This window comes from Accipiter gentilis, chromosome Z, assembly GCF_929443795.1.
Source record: "Accipiter gentilis chromosome Z, bAccGen1.1, whole genome shotgun sequence".
In the NCBI taxonomy this organism is placed as follows: Eukaryota; Metazoa; Chordata; class Aves; order Accipitriformes; family Accipitridae; genus Astur; species Astur gentilis.
The window spans coordinates 2,584,900-2,602,632 of record NC_064919.1 but is presented as its reverse complement, the minus strand read 5'-3'; the positions used below and the strand labels follow the sequence as shown (position 1 = coordinate 2,602,632).

General features: G+C 36.4%; 1 protein-coding gene across 1 annotated transcript in view; it reads left to right on the top strand.

The window, feature by feature from the left end:
* Positions 1-17,733, top strand: part of SLF1 (SMC5-SMC6 complex localization factor 1) — a 41,693-nt gene that overhangs the window by 8,573 nt on the left and 15,387 nt on the right. Inside the window, exons 6-11 of the mRNA XM_049795676.1 lie at positions 4,087-4,218; positions 6,213-6,266; positions 10,069-10,227; positions 10,768-10,934; positions 12,316-12,453; positions 14,049-14,214. Coding sequence (XP_049651633.1) covers positions 4,087-4,218; positions 6,213-6,266; positions 10,069-10,227; positions 10,768-10,934; positions 12,316-12,453; positions 14,049-14,214 — 816 coding nt within the window. The remainder of the gene's footprint in view (positions 1-4,086; positions 4,219-6,212; positions 6,267-10,068; positions 10,228-10,767; positions 10,935-12,315; positions 12,454-14,048; positions 14,215-17,733) is intronic.

Sequence of the window (17,733 nt, the reverse complement as noted above, 5' to 3'; positions counted from 1 at the left end):
GGTGGTTGCAATGTGAGTTTTGTAAGGGAACAGTATACTAGGCAGGGAAAATTCACCTAGACTATTTCTGTGCTAGGCATCTAATGTAAGCTGGTCACCTCTATTCCCTTTTCAATCAAGGCACTGAGCTTGACGATGCAAGAATTGTAATTTCCTAAAATAGGTGTATGAACTGCTATCTGAGCATACCTTTAACTCTCCATTACTGTAGAAAGATCATTCCATACTTGTAGACAAAATTAAACAAAAGGTTTCTATAAGCAACCAGCAACTCTATGAGAATAGATTAGCATGCCAAGAGGACTTGTTAAGAATGTCTCATATACCAACAGTTTATATACTGTAATGCTTCTCCATTTGCAGAACTCTGATCCATGGAGTCAAAAGGGACGTAATTGTCGGCATTCCGGAAAAGTTAATGAGTCCTTACAACTTAAATCACATGATGCTCACATGTGCAAAGACTAGATGTGTCTTCCCATGTTAGAAAACCTGTTGCCATTCATGACAAAACTTGTTTCTCTTTTACTAGTCAAAAGTGGTAAATTCTTGAGAAGGCAAGCTCTGTATTTCTTGGTTAGTAGAAGAGGATTCTCCAAACTCCCTGTAATAGCTTTCTTCTGTTAACTAAACTAGAACATGAGAAAGTACATCATCAGTTCCACTAAGACTTGAGGACCTGGATGGACCTTATTTGAAGAGAGAAGCTACACTAAAAATCATCATTCCAGAGAGATGGAGTTTTTTGTTGGAATGGCTAAGCCAGATGAAGCATCCAGCAGTCCAGTATCAAATGGTTCAGTGTTTGCTTTACCATTCAGCTCCAAAATTGGATCAGGAGTTAAATTTACAGTGACACAAAAGATAAGGCAGAGCAAGAAAAGCAGTTTGTTTCTCTTCCAGCTTTCCATCTGAACTGTGAGGGGACATTCCACTGTTCAGTGAATTTTCTTGTACATGCAGAATTCACTAGAACTAGCATTTTTTCTTACCGTTTCCCTTGAAAGAGGGAGGGATGCCTCATGATTTATAGTGGTTTGCTTACCAGATGCACTGTTCAGACCTTCTTAGGATTTTGACCTGGGAACTACTCAAGAGCCTCAGGAGCTTCTTTTAGTCTGCGAACTCCTCAGACTGTGGCATAATTTTAGTCAACTGCTAATTGAAAATACTACCTTTGCAAGCAAGTAGGAGCTAAAACTGTGTTTTGTTATGAGAAACAATCTACTTCATTTGAAAATCCTTTGGATTCTTCAGATCTGTCGTGGTTTAACCACAGCTAGCAAGTAAGCCCCAGACAGCCGCTCACTCACTCCCCTGTGGTGGGACGGGGGAGAGAATTGGAAGGGTAGTAACAGTGAGAAAACTCATGGGTTGAGATAAAGACAGTTTAGTAGGGAAAACAAAAGTTGGACACCCAAGCAAAGCAAAACAAGGAATTCACTCAGCACTTGCCACGGGCAGGCAGGAGTTCAGCCATCTCCAGGACAGCAGGGCTCCATCACGCCTAACCGTGACTTGGGAAGACAAACACCATCACTCCGAATGTCTCCCCTTCCTTCTTCTTCTTCCCCAGCTTTCTATGCTGAGCATGATGTCCTATGGTCTGGAATATCCCTTGGGTGAGTCGGGGTCAGCTGTCCTGGCTGGGTCCCCTCCCGGCTCCTTGTGCCCCCCCAGCCTGCTCCCTGGTGGGGTGGGGGGAGAAGCAGCAAAGGCCTTGGCTCTGTGCACGCACTACTCAGCAATAACTAACACATCTCTGTGTTAACAATGCTGTTTCCAGCGCAAATCCAAAACATAGCCTCATACTAACTACTGGGAAGGAAATTAACCCTATCCCAGCAAAAACCAGCACAAGATCAAAGCATATACTTTGCTCTCCCTGTTCTAATGAGCAGTAAAGATGTTACAAAAGGGTGAGAAGAGGCCTGAAAGGTGTTAATGTTTACACCATGAATAAAACACATCAAGGTGGGATCTCAGTCTAGTGCTTACTCTCTTAATGAAACTTGTTCAGGGAAACTGTTCTCTATTACAGCTTTCAGCTAAGATAGACATTTACATTTAATAGAGGAATGAGTGTCAAGTTTTTATGGCTACCTCACCTTTTATTGATCACTATGAGAATGAAGTGTTTCTTGCTATGCACCCTGGATTCCTCCCAGGTGTGATAACGGGTTTCCATCTTAACCAGTCCATTAACTTGCATGTATCTTTTTTTTCTTAGATTTCATTAAAGTAACTCACCTCAGAGGCCAAGAGAGCATTAGCTTTCTATTTAAATGCATCTAAAGAACTCAGAAAACTGCCAAGACTCCTAGTCTCTTAAAAGGAAAAGAATAAAACATAGGCAATCAAATCGCAGCACTTGTCCAAATGTATTAGGCTTTATCAAATAATGTTACGGACACGCTGTTTTCTCTCCCTCCCAGAAGTACTTGGCACATAATTCATTAGAACATTCCAACTTTGTAAATTTGTAGTCCTGTTATTTGCTATTTCTAGCAAAAATAAATACCTCCCTTCTTCCTCTAAACACCCACATATATGTCCAGATGCTGAATTCAGCAAAACAGTTTTATATTCTTTTCCCAGTGGAACTGCCTGATGTTCAGACTATTCTTGCTGTGATTTTTTTTAAACCAATTCTTTGCTTCATCTTTATATTTCAGAATCTGTTCTTATAATCTCAACCTCATAACTCTAGTGTTAAAATACTCTGAGGGATTGTCATTAATGATTTGATCCTACAAGGTGTCAAATTTATTGGTTCCAGATATTAAAACTCATGCATGATTTTAGGGAGCTAGTCTCATACTTAAACAGAGACCTTAAATGCTTTGTTGGATACGTGCTGGAATTCATAAAATTTTGCCCAGATGGTACTATAAATTGTTTGAATGTAAGTATTTTTATAAGTGTGTTGAAAATAATGTGCAGAATGTGCCACAAGAAGTAAAGACTAGTTATTGCATCAGAGTTCAGTTATCCCTGACTTGTCTAAAGCTATTTAGAGCTCTGTTCAAGCTACCAAAAATACTAAACTCTCTTCTGTAATGTGCAATAAGCTCAGTATTTGTTTAGAAATACAGCTATGCATATGCCAAATACTTTTGGTTTGAATTATACATTTAAGGGAAAATTTGAAAACAGGGTGAAATGTGTGGTGTTTGAAACTTTATCTTGAAAACTGAAATGTATAAACTGTTCATGGCTTGCATCTTGTCATTACATGCACTATTCTGGGTTTTTGCCTACTGTTATTTCCCACATTTCCCATTCTTGATTCATTCATCAGATTTAGGTTTTTGAATTAGAAGGCAAGCTACCCCAAGCCCTTCACACCTCCCAATAAAAAATGGCCATCAGTACTGTGACCAAGGGGAACAATTCACCTGTATCTACGTGTATCTTTGATGAAAAGCATACATTGAAACTCTTACTGAAATGTATTGTTCTCATATCCTGTAATAACTTTTAAATATTTTTTGTGGTTATTTTTTACTAACAAAAATTAACTTGTGGCTTCTCTGAGAGTCTTTTCAGAATGAGTTGGAAACCAGGTTAAGAAATACTTCTTCATTCCCTGTGCTGAAGAAATAGCTGGAAACAATAGGTGGACTTAGAGAATAAATTCTTCTAAAAAAAAAAGAACTTTTAAATTTTAAATTACTGGTTTAGTTCAGGCTTATAGGCAAGAACTGAAAAGACTACATTTTTGACTAATTGAAAAGGTATGGGCTTTGGATTTAGTTTTTGAAAAGTCCAAAGAAAGAATCCATTATGGAAACACAGCTCTTGTTTCAGCCACAGGGATTGTGTCAGAGTTAGTCAGTTAGGAAAAATAATTATGGGGAACTTACATTGATAATTCCTATGCTATAGCTTCCTACAAGATCAGTGGTTTGTTTCCAAACCACCAGCTGTTTATCTGGCATGTAATGTAGACCCTTGAACAATTACATAAGCATGCATATGCACACAAGGGTTTGCAGTAGAATATATAGACAGGCTTGGCACATAAAAGCTGGTTTAGAGCACTAGCTTTGAAACTAAAAAAAAGTATTTTTTTGCTCTGCACAGAATGAAATACAAAATACTGAGGATATCCAAATGAACCATTTCCTGGCTGCACAAGAAACAGACCAAAACATATCTAACATACAACTTGCTGAAATGAAAAATGCTGTTATAAAGCATATGTATTTTGCTGCGGTAAGTAATAATCAGTTAATGCTTTCTTAGCATAAAATGTAAATTGTATATTATTAAATTCATCTTTCATTACAGCACTGAGCTAGTAAAGTAGATATTTTAACATATTTTGAAATCGTAATAATGCTTTTTAACCTACAGTGTTTAATAATCACATATTTACTGCATCTACCATTACTTAAAATATAATTTAGTAGTGGTAATTGGTAGGCATGGGTGTGTGGAAGACATGGTGGGCTACTTGAATTCTTGGCGTAATATATAAGATTAGTAGCTAATATTGTTGAACAAAATGTGTTTGGATTACAGTCTTTCTGTGACTTTGCTGTTACCTAGCTGAATTACACTAACACAGCATTAAAACTAACCATATCTCAGAGCAAGTATTTTGTTGATTCACATGAATGTTTTTTATTACAAGTAAAAAATAGAGCTAAATGCACTCCTTTGTTTTAATGTTGTCACATATCTAATCCTGATAAATGTGCTACATTAGTAATGTAAATTGAAAAAATTTTAAAAAACAATTACTTTGAGTTAGGATCTATTATCTCTGTAAGTTACAGTGGTGCAGATGATAGTGTGTAAGTATTTTTGTAGGAGCTTGATTACATGAAGCACTGTATGATTTTGTAAATGCAAAATCAGGTCCTCTATGTATATTGATGTAAGTTCTTAGTAGCAAAAGATTTAGAGTTTTAAAGTCCTCAATGCACAGTGGTTAAACACAAGATTAACAAATAGAAGGCTCGTGCTACTTAAATCTATATACCTTCAAATGCTACATCTTTTATCAGTGACATTTGCTATATCTTCCAGACCCTTAAAAAATAAATGTGTTGCTGACTTTTCACGTGTACTACACACAAGTGCACTTCTTAGCAGATTGTCTTTCCTTTAAACTATTATGTAATTACGTGCAGATGGAGTAATCATAATCCTAAAGACAATCTCTCCTAAAAGACCATTTTCGTAACGTGTTGTCGTGGCTTAACCCCAGCCACTAACTGAGCACCACGCAGCCGCTTGGTCGCTCCCCCCACCCAGTGGGATGGGGGAGAGAATCAGAAAAAAAAGAAAACTTGTGTTAAGAGATAAAGATGGTTTGAAAGGACAGAAAAGGAAGATAATATAATAGAAGAATTAGCATATACTAAACAAGTGATGCACAATGCAATTGCTCATCACTTGCCAACCAATGCCCAGTTAGTTCCCAAGCAGCAGTCCCCCCAGACCAACTCCCCCCAGTTTATATACTGGGCATGATGTCACATGGTATGGAATACCCCTTTGGCCAGCTTGGCTCAGCTGCCCTGGCTGTGTGCCCTCCCAACTCCTTGTGCCCCTTCAGCCTTCTTTCTGGCTGCACATGAGAAGCTGAAAATTCTTTGACTTAGTCGAAACACTACTTAGCAACAACTGAAAACATCCATGTGTTACCAACTTTATTCTCATGCTGAATCCAGAACATAGCACTATGCCAGCTACTAGGAAGAAAAATAACTCTATCCCAGCTGAAGCCATGACACATGTATTAATAAGATGGTAACACCAGGTCATAACTAAAGATAGCAATAATAGTAATACATTTTTGCACTCACTGCCATATCTTCACATTATAGGTAACTTGCAAGAGGAATCCAAAGTTTCCATTTTGCCATAGAAAAACTGAAAACACTTAATATTTTTCGATGTGGTTAAGTGGACCAAATCTAGTAAAAATGTCCTTACATAGCAACCACATAAAGAAGCAGCAGACAATAATAGGAAAAATGGGGAGAAAAATTGCCCATATTATTTTCCTTTTACGTCACTAATCCTCTGTTTCACAATTTTGCTATCCAAATGCTAAAAAATATAAATAGATTGCTACGCTGAATGTTTTGCTTGAACAGTGTTTAACCAAAGTTGCCATTTGGGGGGGTTTATACAGTATTCTTTTGAATATGTTTATTGGTATCCATTGTGCAGGTTGACTTTATTCTGTTTTACAGGCTGTTAAGCACAGGTTTGCTCAAAAAGACCAGCTGAATAAATGCAATGCAGAGGTAAGGATTCTCACAGAGAGGGCATGTTGCATATATGGAATTTTATTACTAAGTTAGGCAAACATACTTTCATAGTGAAATTAGTTATAGAAGAAACATTTGCAAATATTTCTTATCCAAAACTAATAAAATTATTGAGAGTTATAGAGCATTGTTGGAATATTGTTGAATGTTGTTCGTTCTTACAACACTTTCAGTACTGTCCCCTCTATTACAAAGAAACTCTTTAATCCTGCTGGTTAAGAGAACTTTACCAGTTAATGTTAAAAGAAAAGAAGCAAAGATGCCCTAACATGATTCAGAGCATCTTAAATTATTCAGGCACTGTATTTATGCAGTAGCAATAAACAGAAACTTTTTGTAGTGCTTACCTGTTTCTGCTACTAGGTACAGACTTCAGCTAAAAGTTGTCTCACCGTAGGAGGAAACAGTAGTTGTTCTTACACCATAAGCCTTAAACATCATCATGCAGGTTTCAGAGTCTACTGAAGCACAGATTGCAAGTAGAATACATTATCTTTTCCAGTCCAGTTTTCATAATGACTTTGACTTAATTTCTTTTTTTGTACTATTTAGTTAATATCTCATTTTTCTTCCCATTAAGCCAAATATATGCCATAAATCAGGTACAGGTCAGCAACAGGTTTTATTAAGTCGTTGTTACATCTTAAGTAAACAAATACTTTCAAAATTTTCCCTTTTCTATCTATACTACTAAGAATAAATCTTTAAATAATGTTGAAGCATTACCTCTTAGTACTTAAAAAGCATTATACATAGTAGCTATAAGTTACTATACTTTATATAGTAATTTGTGTTACTTAAAAGTTAAAATGGGAAACACTTAGAAGATATCAAGGCCAGGTTGGATGGGGCTTTGAGCAAACTGGTCTAGTGGAAGGTGTCCCTACCCATGGCAGGGGGGCTGGAACTAGATGATCTTTAAGGTCCCTTCCAACCCAAACCATTCTATAATTCTATGATCTATTAGCTTCCTGTATTTCTTGGTAGGTGAAGATTTGGTATCTCCATGAGCCTTACTACATAAATAGTTACTTGATATATAAATGAGGTTCCAGTCTGACAAAAAGAGCTCTCAGGCGTCACAGAAATTTCTTTTTATCTGATTTCTTTCTAGAATAAGGAAAGGAGGAGAAAAATATATTTAAAACATGAGCACTAAAATGCCTTTGTCATCATCCAACACTACCATTAATGGGCAAAATGCTGTGTGCATTTTTGTTAGCGAAGAGATTTGCATTGAAATTTAATGTTGATGTTTAGTTTATTGAATTTGTTTGAAAAAAAAAACTTTAGCTTTCTTAACACTTGTAAGCTGAAATTGTTATTCTGTACTCTTAATACAATTTTTTGTTAGGAAATGTTAAGCCTAATTCTAATACTTTCCTTATGCATGCCTTGCCGCTGTCTTTTGTTGCTTTGTGAAATAACCATTGCTAGCATTTGCATCTGATATGGGACTTTTATAGGCAGTATATTTATGGTTTTTAAAAACACGTCAAATAAACATTTCCAATAATACTAGTGAAGTAAAAGAAAACCTAGAAACTAAATTAACAGATTAGAACTACATACTATATTCAGTCATCTCTCTTTGCATCTCCTAGGAAGGCTTAACTCAACTATCTGGCATCTTCCCTAAAATATTTATTTCTCTTTTGTCAGCTTCTCTTCCACATTATGCTATATAAACAGAACTTACTGTCTGTGGACCTTCAATTTTCATTTGTTTCTGCTCAAAGTTTTAATGGTTGTACCAGCAGTTCGTCATAAGAGACTGCTAGTTCTTCATCAGCATGCGAGCCAATGCAGTTTTGTACAGTTTACTGATATTAAGGCCCTACAGTAGGTGTCTCCTGATATTGAAAAAAGTTCATCACCTCATTTTTCTATCATCCTTCCTTACCCCTTACAAATAAGCTGAAAACTGGTTCTCCAGTTTCTCCTTATCTTGAATGTAATGCAAAAGGCCTTATCCTCTCCCAAAACAGCTTTGTTTCAGCGTACTTTCCGAATAATGCATCAATGTTCCTGTTTCTTCTAGTACCAGAATTTTCAAGAGATACAAGTTTCAATCACAATATAAAAAGACGGATGCTGGTATGATCACCAGTAGAAACATGCTTGTACATGCACAATATACTGAGTCATCTTCACACATCTTAAATCCAGGCAACAGAGAAGTTGTTCTTTGACTGCCATTAAACAGTTTATGATTGCTCTTTAGATGTGCTGTTTGCATATAATTAACATTACAAAAGTATGAATGCAACCATTATTTCCAAAAGAAATAATGTGAAGATTTTAATAGTGCATATATGAATGAGAAAATTGAAATAAATGTGAGTTGCAAATGCCAGATGCACAAAGACTTGATTAAAAGAAAATTGTCTAGATGAGCAGCTTGCTTTATTGTTAATGTAACAACGGAATACATTAGGAATCTGAGAAATGAAACATTTGCAGAGAAACTAAATATCTAATGCTAAGGTGGAGCTCATTGACTGAGACTTTAGCTGTGATTTAATTACGATTATAATTTCTTTCAGAGTTTTTTCAGGTTTGACCTGAGCACCTAATGCTTTTCTTTTATTACTGAAACATCTTTGGAAACTATCTTGCCAATAGCAGTGTAGTCCATAGACCTCAAAAACACAATTGAACTCAAAGTCTGTGTTAAATTTTAAACTAATTTTAAAACAATTGGTAGGATATCTTGAGTAGCTTTAGCTAATGTACATTAGGAGCCAAGTTTTTTGGCAGAGATCACGAAGTCTACAAGTTGTCAGGGACTACAGCAACAATAAATTTATGTAACTGTTTAATTCCTAGCAGTCCAGTCAGTGATCTTCCTGACTCTGCTGCTCTCATTTGTGACTCCCTATCCCAGTCTCTTTGAATTTACCAGAGCCTCAGGCTGTGTGATCAAACAAAATAGCTGGATTTCAAAGCAGAAGTAGTCAGGCAGAGGGAAGCTATACTTCAATTAGCAATATAGTTGCAACTGGTCTATGCGTCTTAGCTTTGGCTTGAACCTGGACTAGAGGAAAGATGTAAATAGCAATGTAGCTGAGATCTTCAATAGCTCCTCTTTCATATCATTAATCTGTGGAAATAAAGTTTAGAAGGCTGGGAGTACAAGCAATAACAGGGAAATTGCAGGGCAGGTACGGCATTTCATGAAAGCCATTAGATCCTTCTGGGTCCTCTGAAAGCTTGCAAAGTTAAGTGTTTTCCTGTCATGAATGGCAAAGAATAAGAAGGAAGCCCTGTGCCATTAAGAAGATCTTCAGAGGTTTGAAATCCACTGGGATCAATACCTGTGCTATCTGTAGCATTAGCTGCTTCTCTGACATGCTATATGGGAATAGGAGAACTAGGGAGGTAAAACAGTTACATGGTTTATGGTTTTATAATGTGTACTCGTAAATGATGTATTTCATGATTTTACATTTTTCTCTAATTTTTTTAGCTGTTCAGTGGTACTAATTATCTTACTGCTCCAGCCATATACTGTGGGCTGTACTCTGCACTTTTGGAAATATTAACACGCCTTTGCGTACCTTTCTGGAATAAATTATAGACCAGTTATTGAGTGTGTGAATAGAAATTTGTTGTTTAAAAGTGTAGATGTATTCAGATCTGCTAAGAGGAGAAGCACATTCTGAAACCTACTATCTATATTACCAACATTTTACTTAAAGATTTCCTGTCTATTCTTGTAAGGTTTTTTTTTTTTAATTAAGCTGTTCTTTTACTTACAAAGATATCTCTTTCCTAGGTTAAGTATACTGACCTGTCCATAGGCAGATGGCATATACTTGAAGGATTAGTGGAAGAGTATTTATTTCCTGATGTAATCACAGAACTTGCTGCTGGTCAAAAATACTGTAAACCTCCCATGCAACTTCTTCATTCTCTGCTAGAATATGTCCTATTGGTGAGAAATGAAGACTAAAGTATTATAAATATTAAAGCAAGAAATGGAAGTATTATGATCTCTGCTTCTGACATTGTATTTAGTGGGTTTTAGTGATGTATTCACCCTTCGCTTTGTCTTCATCAGTGTGTTTATTTTAAAAAGGGAAGGATTCAATACTGAAGGATTTTTTAAAACTAGTATTTATTTACAATCTGTATGAATGTAGTGCTCTAAATATTGTGGAAGAATTAACCCAGAATTTTCTTGCTTTTAAAAACAGCACATATGTGACTGTTCTTTTAACCTAGTAGGGCACAGATAGAGAGCTCATTTGAGAAGGTTTGTTCTAAGCAGTGGTGCATTCAGCTGGAATATCACAGTAGAGCAAGCTCTCCTTGTTTCTTTGCCTTTTTTTGTAAACTCTGAATTTTGCATGTTACTTCATTGATTAAATTTAGTCAACTGGGATTGTAAGGAATAAAGAAAATATATTAACTCTTAGTGATTATGGATCTTTGGCCAGTATGGAGCCAATATTATTTTCTCATTTCATTACAGGAAAATACCGATGCAATACTTCATGTTAAACTTCATCACATTTTGTACCTTGTTCTCCAATATGATCCTCCTTGGAAGTCCCCATCTATGCTAAAGTATTATTTGGATATTCTTCAGTGTCCTGTCTGTAAGAAAGGCACGTGGTCCTTGCTAGAGATGCTTGTAAGGTAAGAAAGTTTAATGAGGTGTTTGATGCAATAGTTGTTATGTTACTCCAAACTCAGGGACGGGGGAGGAGAGTTGGAATTCTATTGTATCGAAGTCTCATTTTCACCAGAACAAGTTAACTGTATGTGAAAGTCTAGAATTGTAACAGATTTGGACCTTGCACTTTATGTTTATCTAAGTGTCAGCTCACAGGCAAAGGGGTTTTTTTTTGGAAAGGAAAAAAATGTACATTTTCTTCTCCTCCTTCCTTTTTTAAAAATTATTTATGTTATTTTTTAAGCTTTCCACAAATTAGAATAAGTTACGTACTATTGCTGTTGTGTATGTATATATATATAAGCACACACGCACATACATATCTGCAATTACAAAGCAAATTCCAGTATTATCTTACCAACCATGAAGCTTCATGTTATATTTTGATTTTAATCATAAACTTTGCCGTCTTGTTCAGGAAGTCTGATTATATCCTGTACATCTACAAATACAAGACTCAGTACATAGGAGCTGTTTGGGTAGTCTATGCTTTAGCTTGAGAACTCATTTTTTGTAATTTACATCAATAGAAATTTATTCTTCATTTCATTTGAAAGAGAAACTGTACCTCTTCTTAGTACTGTCATAAAATCTTACGTAACATTTAAATACTTTGATACAACCATGATTACAGATACATGAATGTGTATGATTGTAAGTATGTCTATAGTCTTGAAGGGCATTGAATCACTGTACTTGAATCACTGTAATTGGACATTTAATAGTTTTTATTAGGAACATGTCATAGGGAATGGAAGAGAATTTATCTTGTAAATGAAGTATTTTATCTTTTAGTACTTAATAGCAGAATGTGAATACCCAGCAGTTGTATACCTGGTGGTTCCAGTACTCAAAATTCTAGCCAAAAAAATGTGTTCTCACTTTACTTCAAAATTACCTCCATCATGATAGACAATCATATGGCTTGATCACAAACTGTAGTCCTGTCAAACAGTATGTGTGAACTGTTAGCTGAACTAAGGTTTGTACGATTTTATAATACCTGTAAGATATTACAAGATTACCTTCTAATTAAAGGATTTTAAAGAAGTTCTGTTAAATTCAGTAATTGTACAGTACCTCAAGTAGAGACAGAAAAATATGGTTAAATCATTTAGTTTACACTGTAATACAAAATTACACTGTATTATAGTCACAAACATGTTAAAGCTGTATTTTTTTAAAAAATTAAAACCAGAAAGTTAGGCTTTAAAATTATGAATGTTGCTGGGGAGCAAGGTATTTCCTTGTCAAAATTGTCAAAAGTCAAAGCTGACTTTTTTGCCGATACATCAGACTGTGATTTCTGTCATACAAATGGATTTTTTGGTGTTTATTTTTCAGGTCTTGCCTTTATTGCAAAAACATTTGTTGTGCAGTCTCAGTTTCAGGGAGAGGAGATGAACAGAGGATAGTTCACAAAACATTATTGAAGTTTTTCTTTGAGTTAATAAAAGCTGAAGTAGAGTTTCTGACAAAAAGGTGGGTTTTATAGGTTAATACTTTAGTATTTTTTCACAGTTCGACATGCATTTCTGTATATAATTATATAATTCTGTATATAATCTATAATTTAATTAACAGTTATCTTTGCTAGAGAGAAAATTATCTTTCCTTCGTTTATGAAGTATAAAAAAAGTCTTGGCTTTGCTCTGCCTTTATATAGTGAAGTGTGGTGGGCTGACCCCGGCTGGGGTGTCCCACCAAGCCGCTCTATCACTCCCCGCCTCAGCTGGACAGGGGAGAGAAAATACAACCAAAGGCTCATGGGTTGAGATACAGACAGGGAGAGATCACTCACCGATTACCATCACGGGCAAAATAGACTCAACTTGGGGAAAATTAATTTAATTTATTACCAATCAAACCAGAATAGGGTAATGAGAAATCAAACTGTATCGTAAAACACCTTCCTCCCACCACTCTCTTCTTCCCGCCTTGTTTCCACTCCCAATTTTCTCCATCTCCTTCCTCCCAGTGGCACAGGGGGACAGGGAATGGGGGTTGGGGTCAGCTTGCCATATGTTGTCTCTGCTGCTCCTTCCTCCTCAGGGGGAGAACTCCTCACTCTCCCCCTACTCCAGCATGGGGTCCCTTCCATGGGAGACAGTCCTCCATAAACTTCAGCCTGGGTCCTTCCCACGGGCTACAGTTCTTCACAAACTGCTCCAGCATGGGTCCCTCCCACGGGCTGCAGTCCTTCAGGCACAGGCTGCTCTAGCGTGGGTCCCCCACAGGGTGACAAGTCCTGCCAGCAAACCTGCTCCAGCGTGGGCTCCTCTCTGCACGGGGCCACACCTCCTGCCAGGATCCTGCTCCAGCGCAGGCTTCCCAGGGGGTCACAGCCTCCTTCAGGCATGCCCCTGCTCCACCGTGGGGTCCTCCCCAGACTGCAGGTGGATATCTGCTCCACCGTGGACCTCCCTGGGCTGCAGGAGGACAGCCTGCCTCACCATGGTCTTCACCATGGGCTGCAGGGGAATCTCTGCTCTGGTGCCTAGAGCATCTCCTCCCCCTCCTTCTGCACTGACCTGGGGTTCTGCAGAGTCATTTCTCTTACGTGTTCTCACTCGTCTCTCTGCAGTTTCTGTGCCCCAGCAACTTTTTTCCCTTCTTAAATATGTTATCACAGATGCGTTGCCACCATTGCTGATGGGCTTGGCCTTGGCCAGCAGCAGGTCTGTCTTAGGGCCAGCTGGCTTTGACTCCACCGGACGTGGGGGAAGCTTTTAGCAGCTTCTCACAGAATCCACCCCTGTCGCCCCCCTGGTACCAAAACCTTGCCACACAAGCCCAATACATAAAGGGAGCCTTTACTTTATGTAATATTAGCACAATATTACATAAAAGCAGCCTTCACTTTATGTAATATTAGCACAATATTAGAATTCCTTCAGTCTGACTGTAATAGTCATCATTATTTTACTTATTATTCATCAGAAATTGTGTCTGATCTTTCCATACTTAAAAATTGCCAAACCTGTGTGTGTTTTGACAGAAGACAAGGTTTCTGTCTGGTAACTATAGTAATCAAAGTGGCATAAAGATTTAGGTTTTTTCACGTTCTTTTTTTACAGTTTGGTTGAAGGGACCAATTCACAGCATCAGCAAGTCGTGCCACAGACAGTTCTTGTGGAGACCTTTTGGCTGGGAAGCGAAACCTCAGTGCTTTTTAGCAAACGCATACATATTCTAGCAGATTGGGCCATACTTTCCCATAGAGAATTGACCAGAAAAAATGATGTGAGTATGTATTTTATACTATAAAATAATGAAGACTGACATATTTTTCTTAAAGGCATTCCCTTTGTTCCTTCCTTTGTGAGGAATTATATGTAAGTATCACAGCTGCTTGTTATAGCTGCCTTTTGTTGTGAAGCATGCTGGTTTTTGCTCCACTAAAGGAAATGAATTGATCCATAAGATTCTCATATTGATCTGTAGAGAAGAAACGAGTCATGAGTAGCTTGTTGGCTACATTCAGATGTTCACATGCCCTTACCAGCAGGTATTACTGTAGTCATTAGGGATACCAGCTTAATACATCCTGTCAAACAATAAGGTGTAACGAAAGAGGGGATTATCTTATTTTACAGTGATTGTATTCAGGAAATGTTGGAAGGAGAAAGCTAACAAAACTAATAGTTTTTTGCTGTTTTCTACAGATATGCATTTTTTTTATTTTAATAAATGCCCCAGTTTTCTTCCCAAGTCCTTTAGTTTCATTTGGTATCTTCCCTAGGTCTTTTCATAAAAATGGAATTGAAGGCAACTTAATTGCTGTTCTGTGACCTGCTGACCAGCAGGACATTGACCTGAAAGATACTGAGTGTCCTCTATACCACCTCTTTCTTTTCAGAAGCTAGAGGCCTTGTAAAACATCTTTGACTTCTACATTCTCACATAAAATACAAACTTACTGCTGTCTCTGCGTTCTCTTTTAAATTATTGTGAAAGCACAGAATAAATAGGTACTTCATTCACTTTTTCAATACAATAACAGAACAACAATAGAAAATCAAGTATTCCAGAGAAAAAAGCACTTTCAATATAATACCTACTAGTTCATTATGTTAAGAAAGCAGAAAGATTAAACATAATGAGAGCTTCACTCATCTTACCTAGCCAGACCTCCTACCTTTTTTGAGGGCTATCAAAGCAAGACATTCTGAAACAGTGCTGCCTTTTATCCTTGGTCAAGATATTAAAAAAGTGCCTAAAATTAGGCTTCTATAACCATATTTATATTTAAACAACCTACCTTTTCAAAGGTACTGAGCACCAAGCAGGCACGCATTCAGTTGCCGTCAGTGGCCATTCTGTTTCTTTGGAAAATGAGTCTGCTTTCATATGTTTCCTGGTGTTGAATCTGCAGTTTAAGTGTAGGCACCATTTTCTTTTTTCTACTATGCCTTCTTTTGACAAGTTCCAGCACTGTAAGCCATATCTTTTTCATAAACCATTCTTTGCATAAGCAGAATAATCACTTGTGTCAGATAGAGTGTAGTACATGTATGAAAAATAAACTTAAAAGAAGAATAAAACATAACATAAAACACAGAGACCTACCTCTTGTTTAGATTCTATTTTCTTTATATACATACATATAAAAATTGTACTTTCAGCACAAAACCCAGATGCCTATTGCTTTCCCACTTTGATCTTATGCACTGTAATGTACAATATCCCTGCAGATATGAATTCTAGCCTTAAAAAGCAGCTTGTTGCCTCATAGTATCTGCAGTGTTGTATGTTCTTTCTTATAGCCTTATTCCTTAATTTCATATTTATATATTGCATTTTCTTTCCCTTTGCATTTTTTTGCAAAAATAAACTCTAAAAAAAACCCCATATTTTTACATTCAAAACTTTTCATTATCCTTTTTTCTGCACTCTCAATTTTGTTACACTAAAACTTGATATACTGATTTCTCCACATATTCAGAGACTCCATTTAAAATTCCATGACATAGTTGAAAATGTCATTAAGAAAGCCAAAGGAGCAGATCCTCCCTAGCTATCCAGGCAGAACTGTTTTCTTTTCTCCTTCTTTTTTTGTTATTATAGAGATACATAAATAATACCATAGTATTTCCATGTCATTTAATAAGGCATATTGGATGCAAAATTTTACTTCTTGTCTTCAGTTTAAGGGTGTGAGTCATTGTTATCAGTTTTGTTTTTAAAAGTGTTTGCTTAAGAGGCAACATATTGACAAGAAACACATAAGGCTATTTAGAAACCCAAATGAAAGGAATTACTTTGGGTATTCTTACTATCTGCATGGGCACAGAAATTTAAGTGGTTTATACCACAGTGTGAAGGTGTGACCATGTTTCTGAGCTTACACAAGTGTGTTAGCTCGTAGGAAGAAATAAACATGCCAACTGTGATATACCAAACTTCAATGCAATTTTCCAGTGAAAATACCTATAAATAAAACCAGATGAATAATTTAATTAAATTCTTTTTTTGAGCATATCTAACACATTCTTTTCTAAGTGGTAAAAGTGGGCAATATTTTTTTTTCCAGATTTTTAGAATCAGATTTTTTTTTTTTGTAATTCAAAGAGATTGTAACAAATCAGCACTGAAGTGGAGGGAAAATATTGGTGAATGTTTCCTCTTCTCTAGTGCTGATTTGTTGCAAAATTATGGTTTTTGTATATATGGGTGTACATATATATTATGTGTGTGTGCGTAACAAGAGCAATCCAGAAACAGTTACAGTATTCGAAGTGAGAAAATCCATGCTGAAATTCTGAATTACTGGTTCCTTTGGCTTACATACTCTGGAGGTATTTCACTTTTCAGACCTGTTATAACCTATATCAGATAAAAAGAAAAAGAAAGAATGAAGGGCTATAAAAATTTAAGTTACATATATAAGTGCATTTGCTTTCTTGTGTTAGATAAAATTTACTTCATCTTGAAAGTACCAGAATAAAATTAGTGACAGGAAGTTGGATGCCTTTGCTTATGACTGTGTTAATCTGCTGGGACAACTAGGTGAAATCAAACTGATACACTATCCTTGTAGTTAAAAATGTGCTGCCAAAGAATATAGAAGTTTTTCCATCACTTGAGATCTTCAAATCAATATTGAATATAATTTTAATTTAAATAACATTTATTATTTATTACATTATTTAAATAGGTTTGATGCAGAAACTCCTGGTCAAGGTTCCTTGAATCAAAGCTGTTAATTCAGTTTTAGAATTTACAAAGGAATGTGTATATTGCTTATAACACTTTGAGTAGCATTGAGCTATTGCATGGCTTTTCACAATGTCACAAATGGTATTGGAAATCATCCCTGATAGTGCTCGTGTTTTTTAAAAAAAAGCTGTCTTACATAACCTGACAAAGGAGTGAAAAAGGCATTAATTCCATTTTTTTAGTTGCGTCATCTTGCATATTTCTAACTTGTTTTCTTCCATGTTTTAGGTATCTTTACCTGCTATAAATTTGTGTGCTGTAAATTTGTAGAACTAAATGTCTTTTTGGTTTATCTGGCACTTCCAGTAGCTTCCTGGAAGTATGTTATAGGCACTTTTGGGGTACTGCATAACCCTAAAAACATTTACACCACATGAAAAAGAACTCTAAAGAACAACTCTAAAATAACTCTCTAATTCAAAGTAGAAAAGTTAAATTGAGTTTTCCTATGACTTAAAAGCTTTCGTATAAGAACTTTTATGTGTACTAAAACACACTGTGAAACTTCCGTCACTGTAGCACTGTACTTGACTTGGCAGAGCA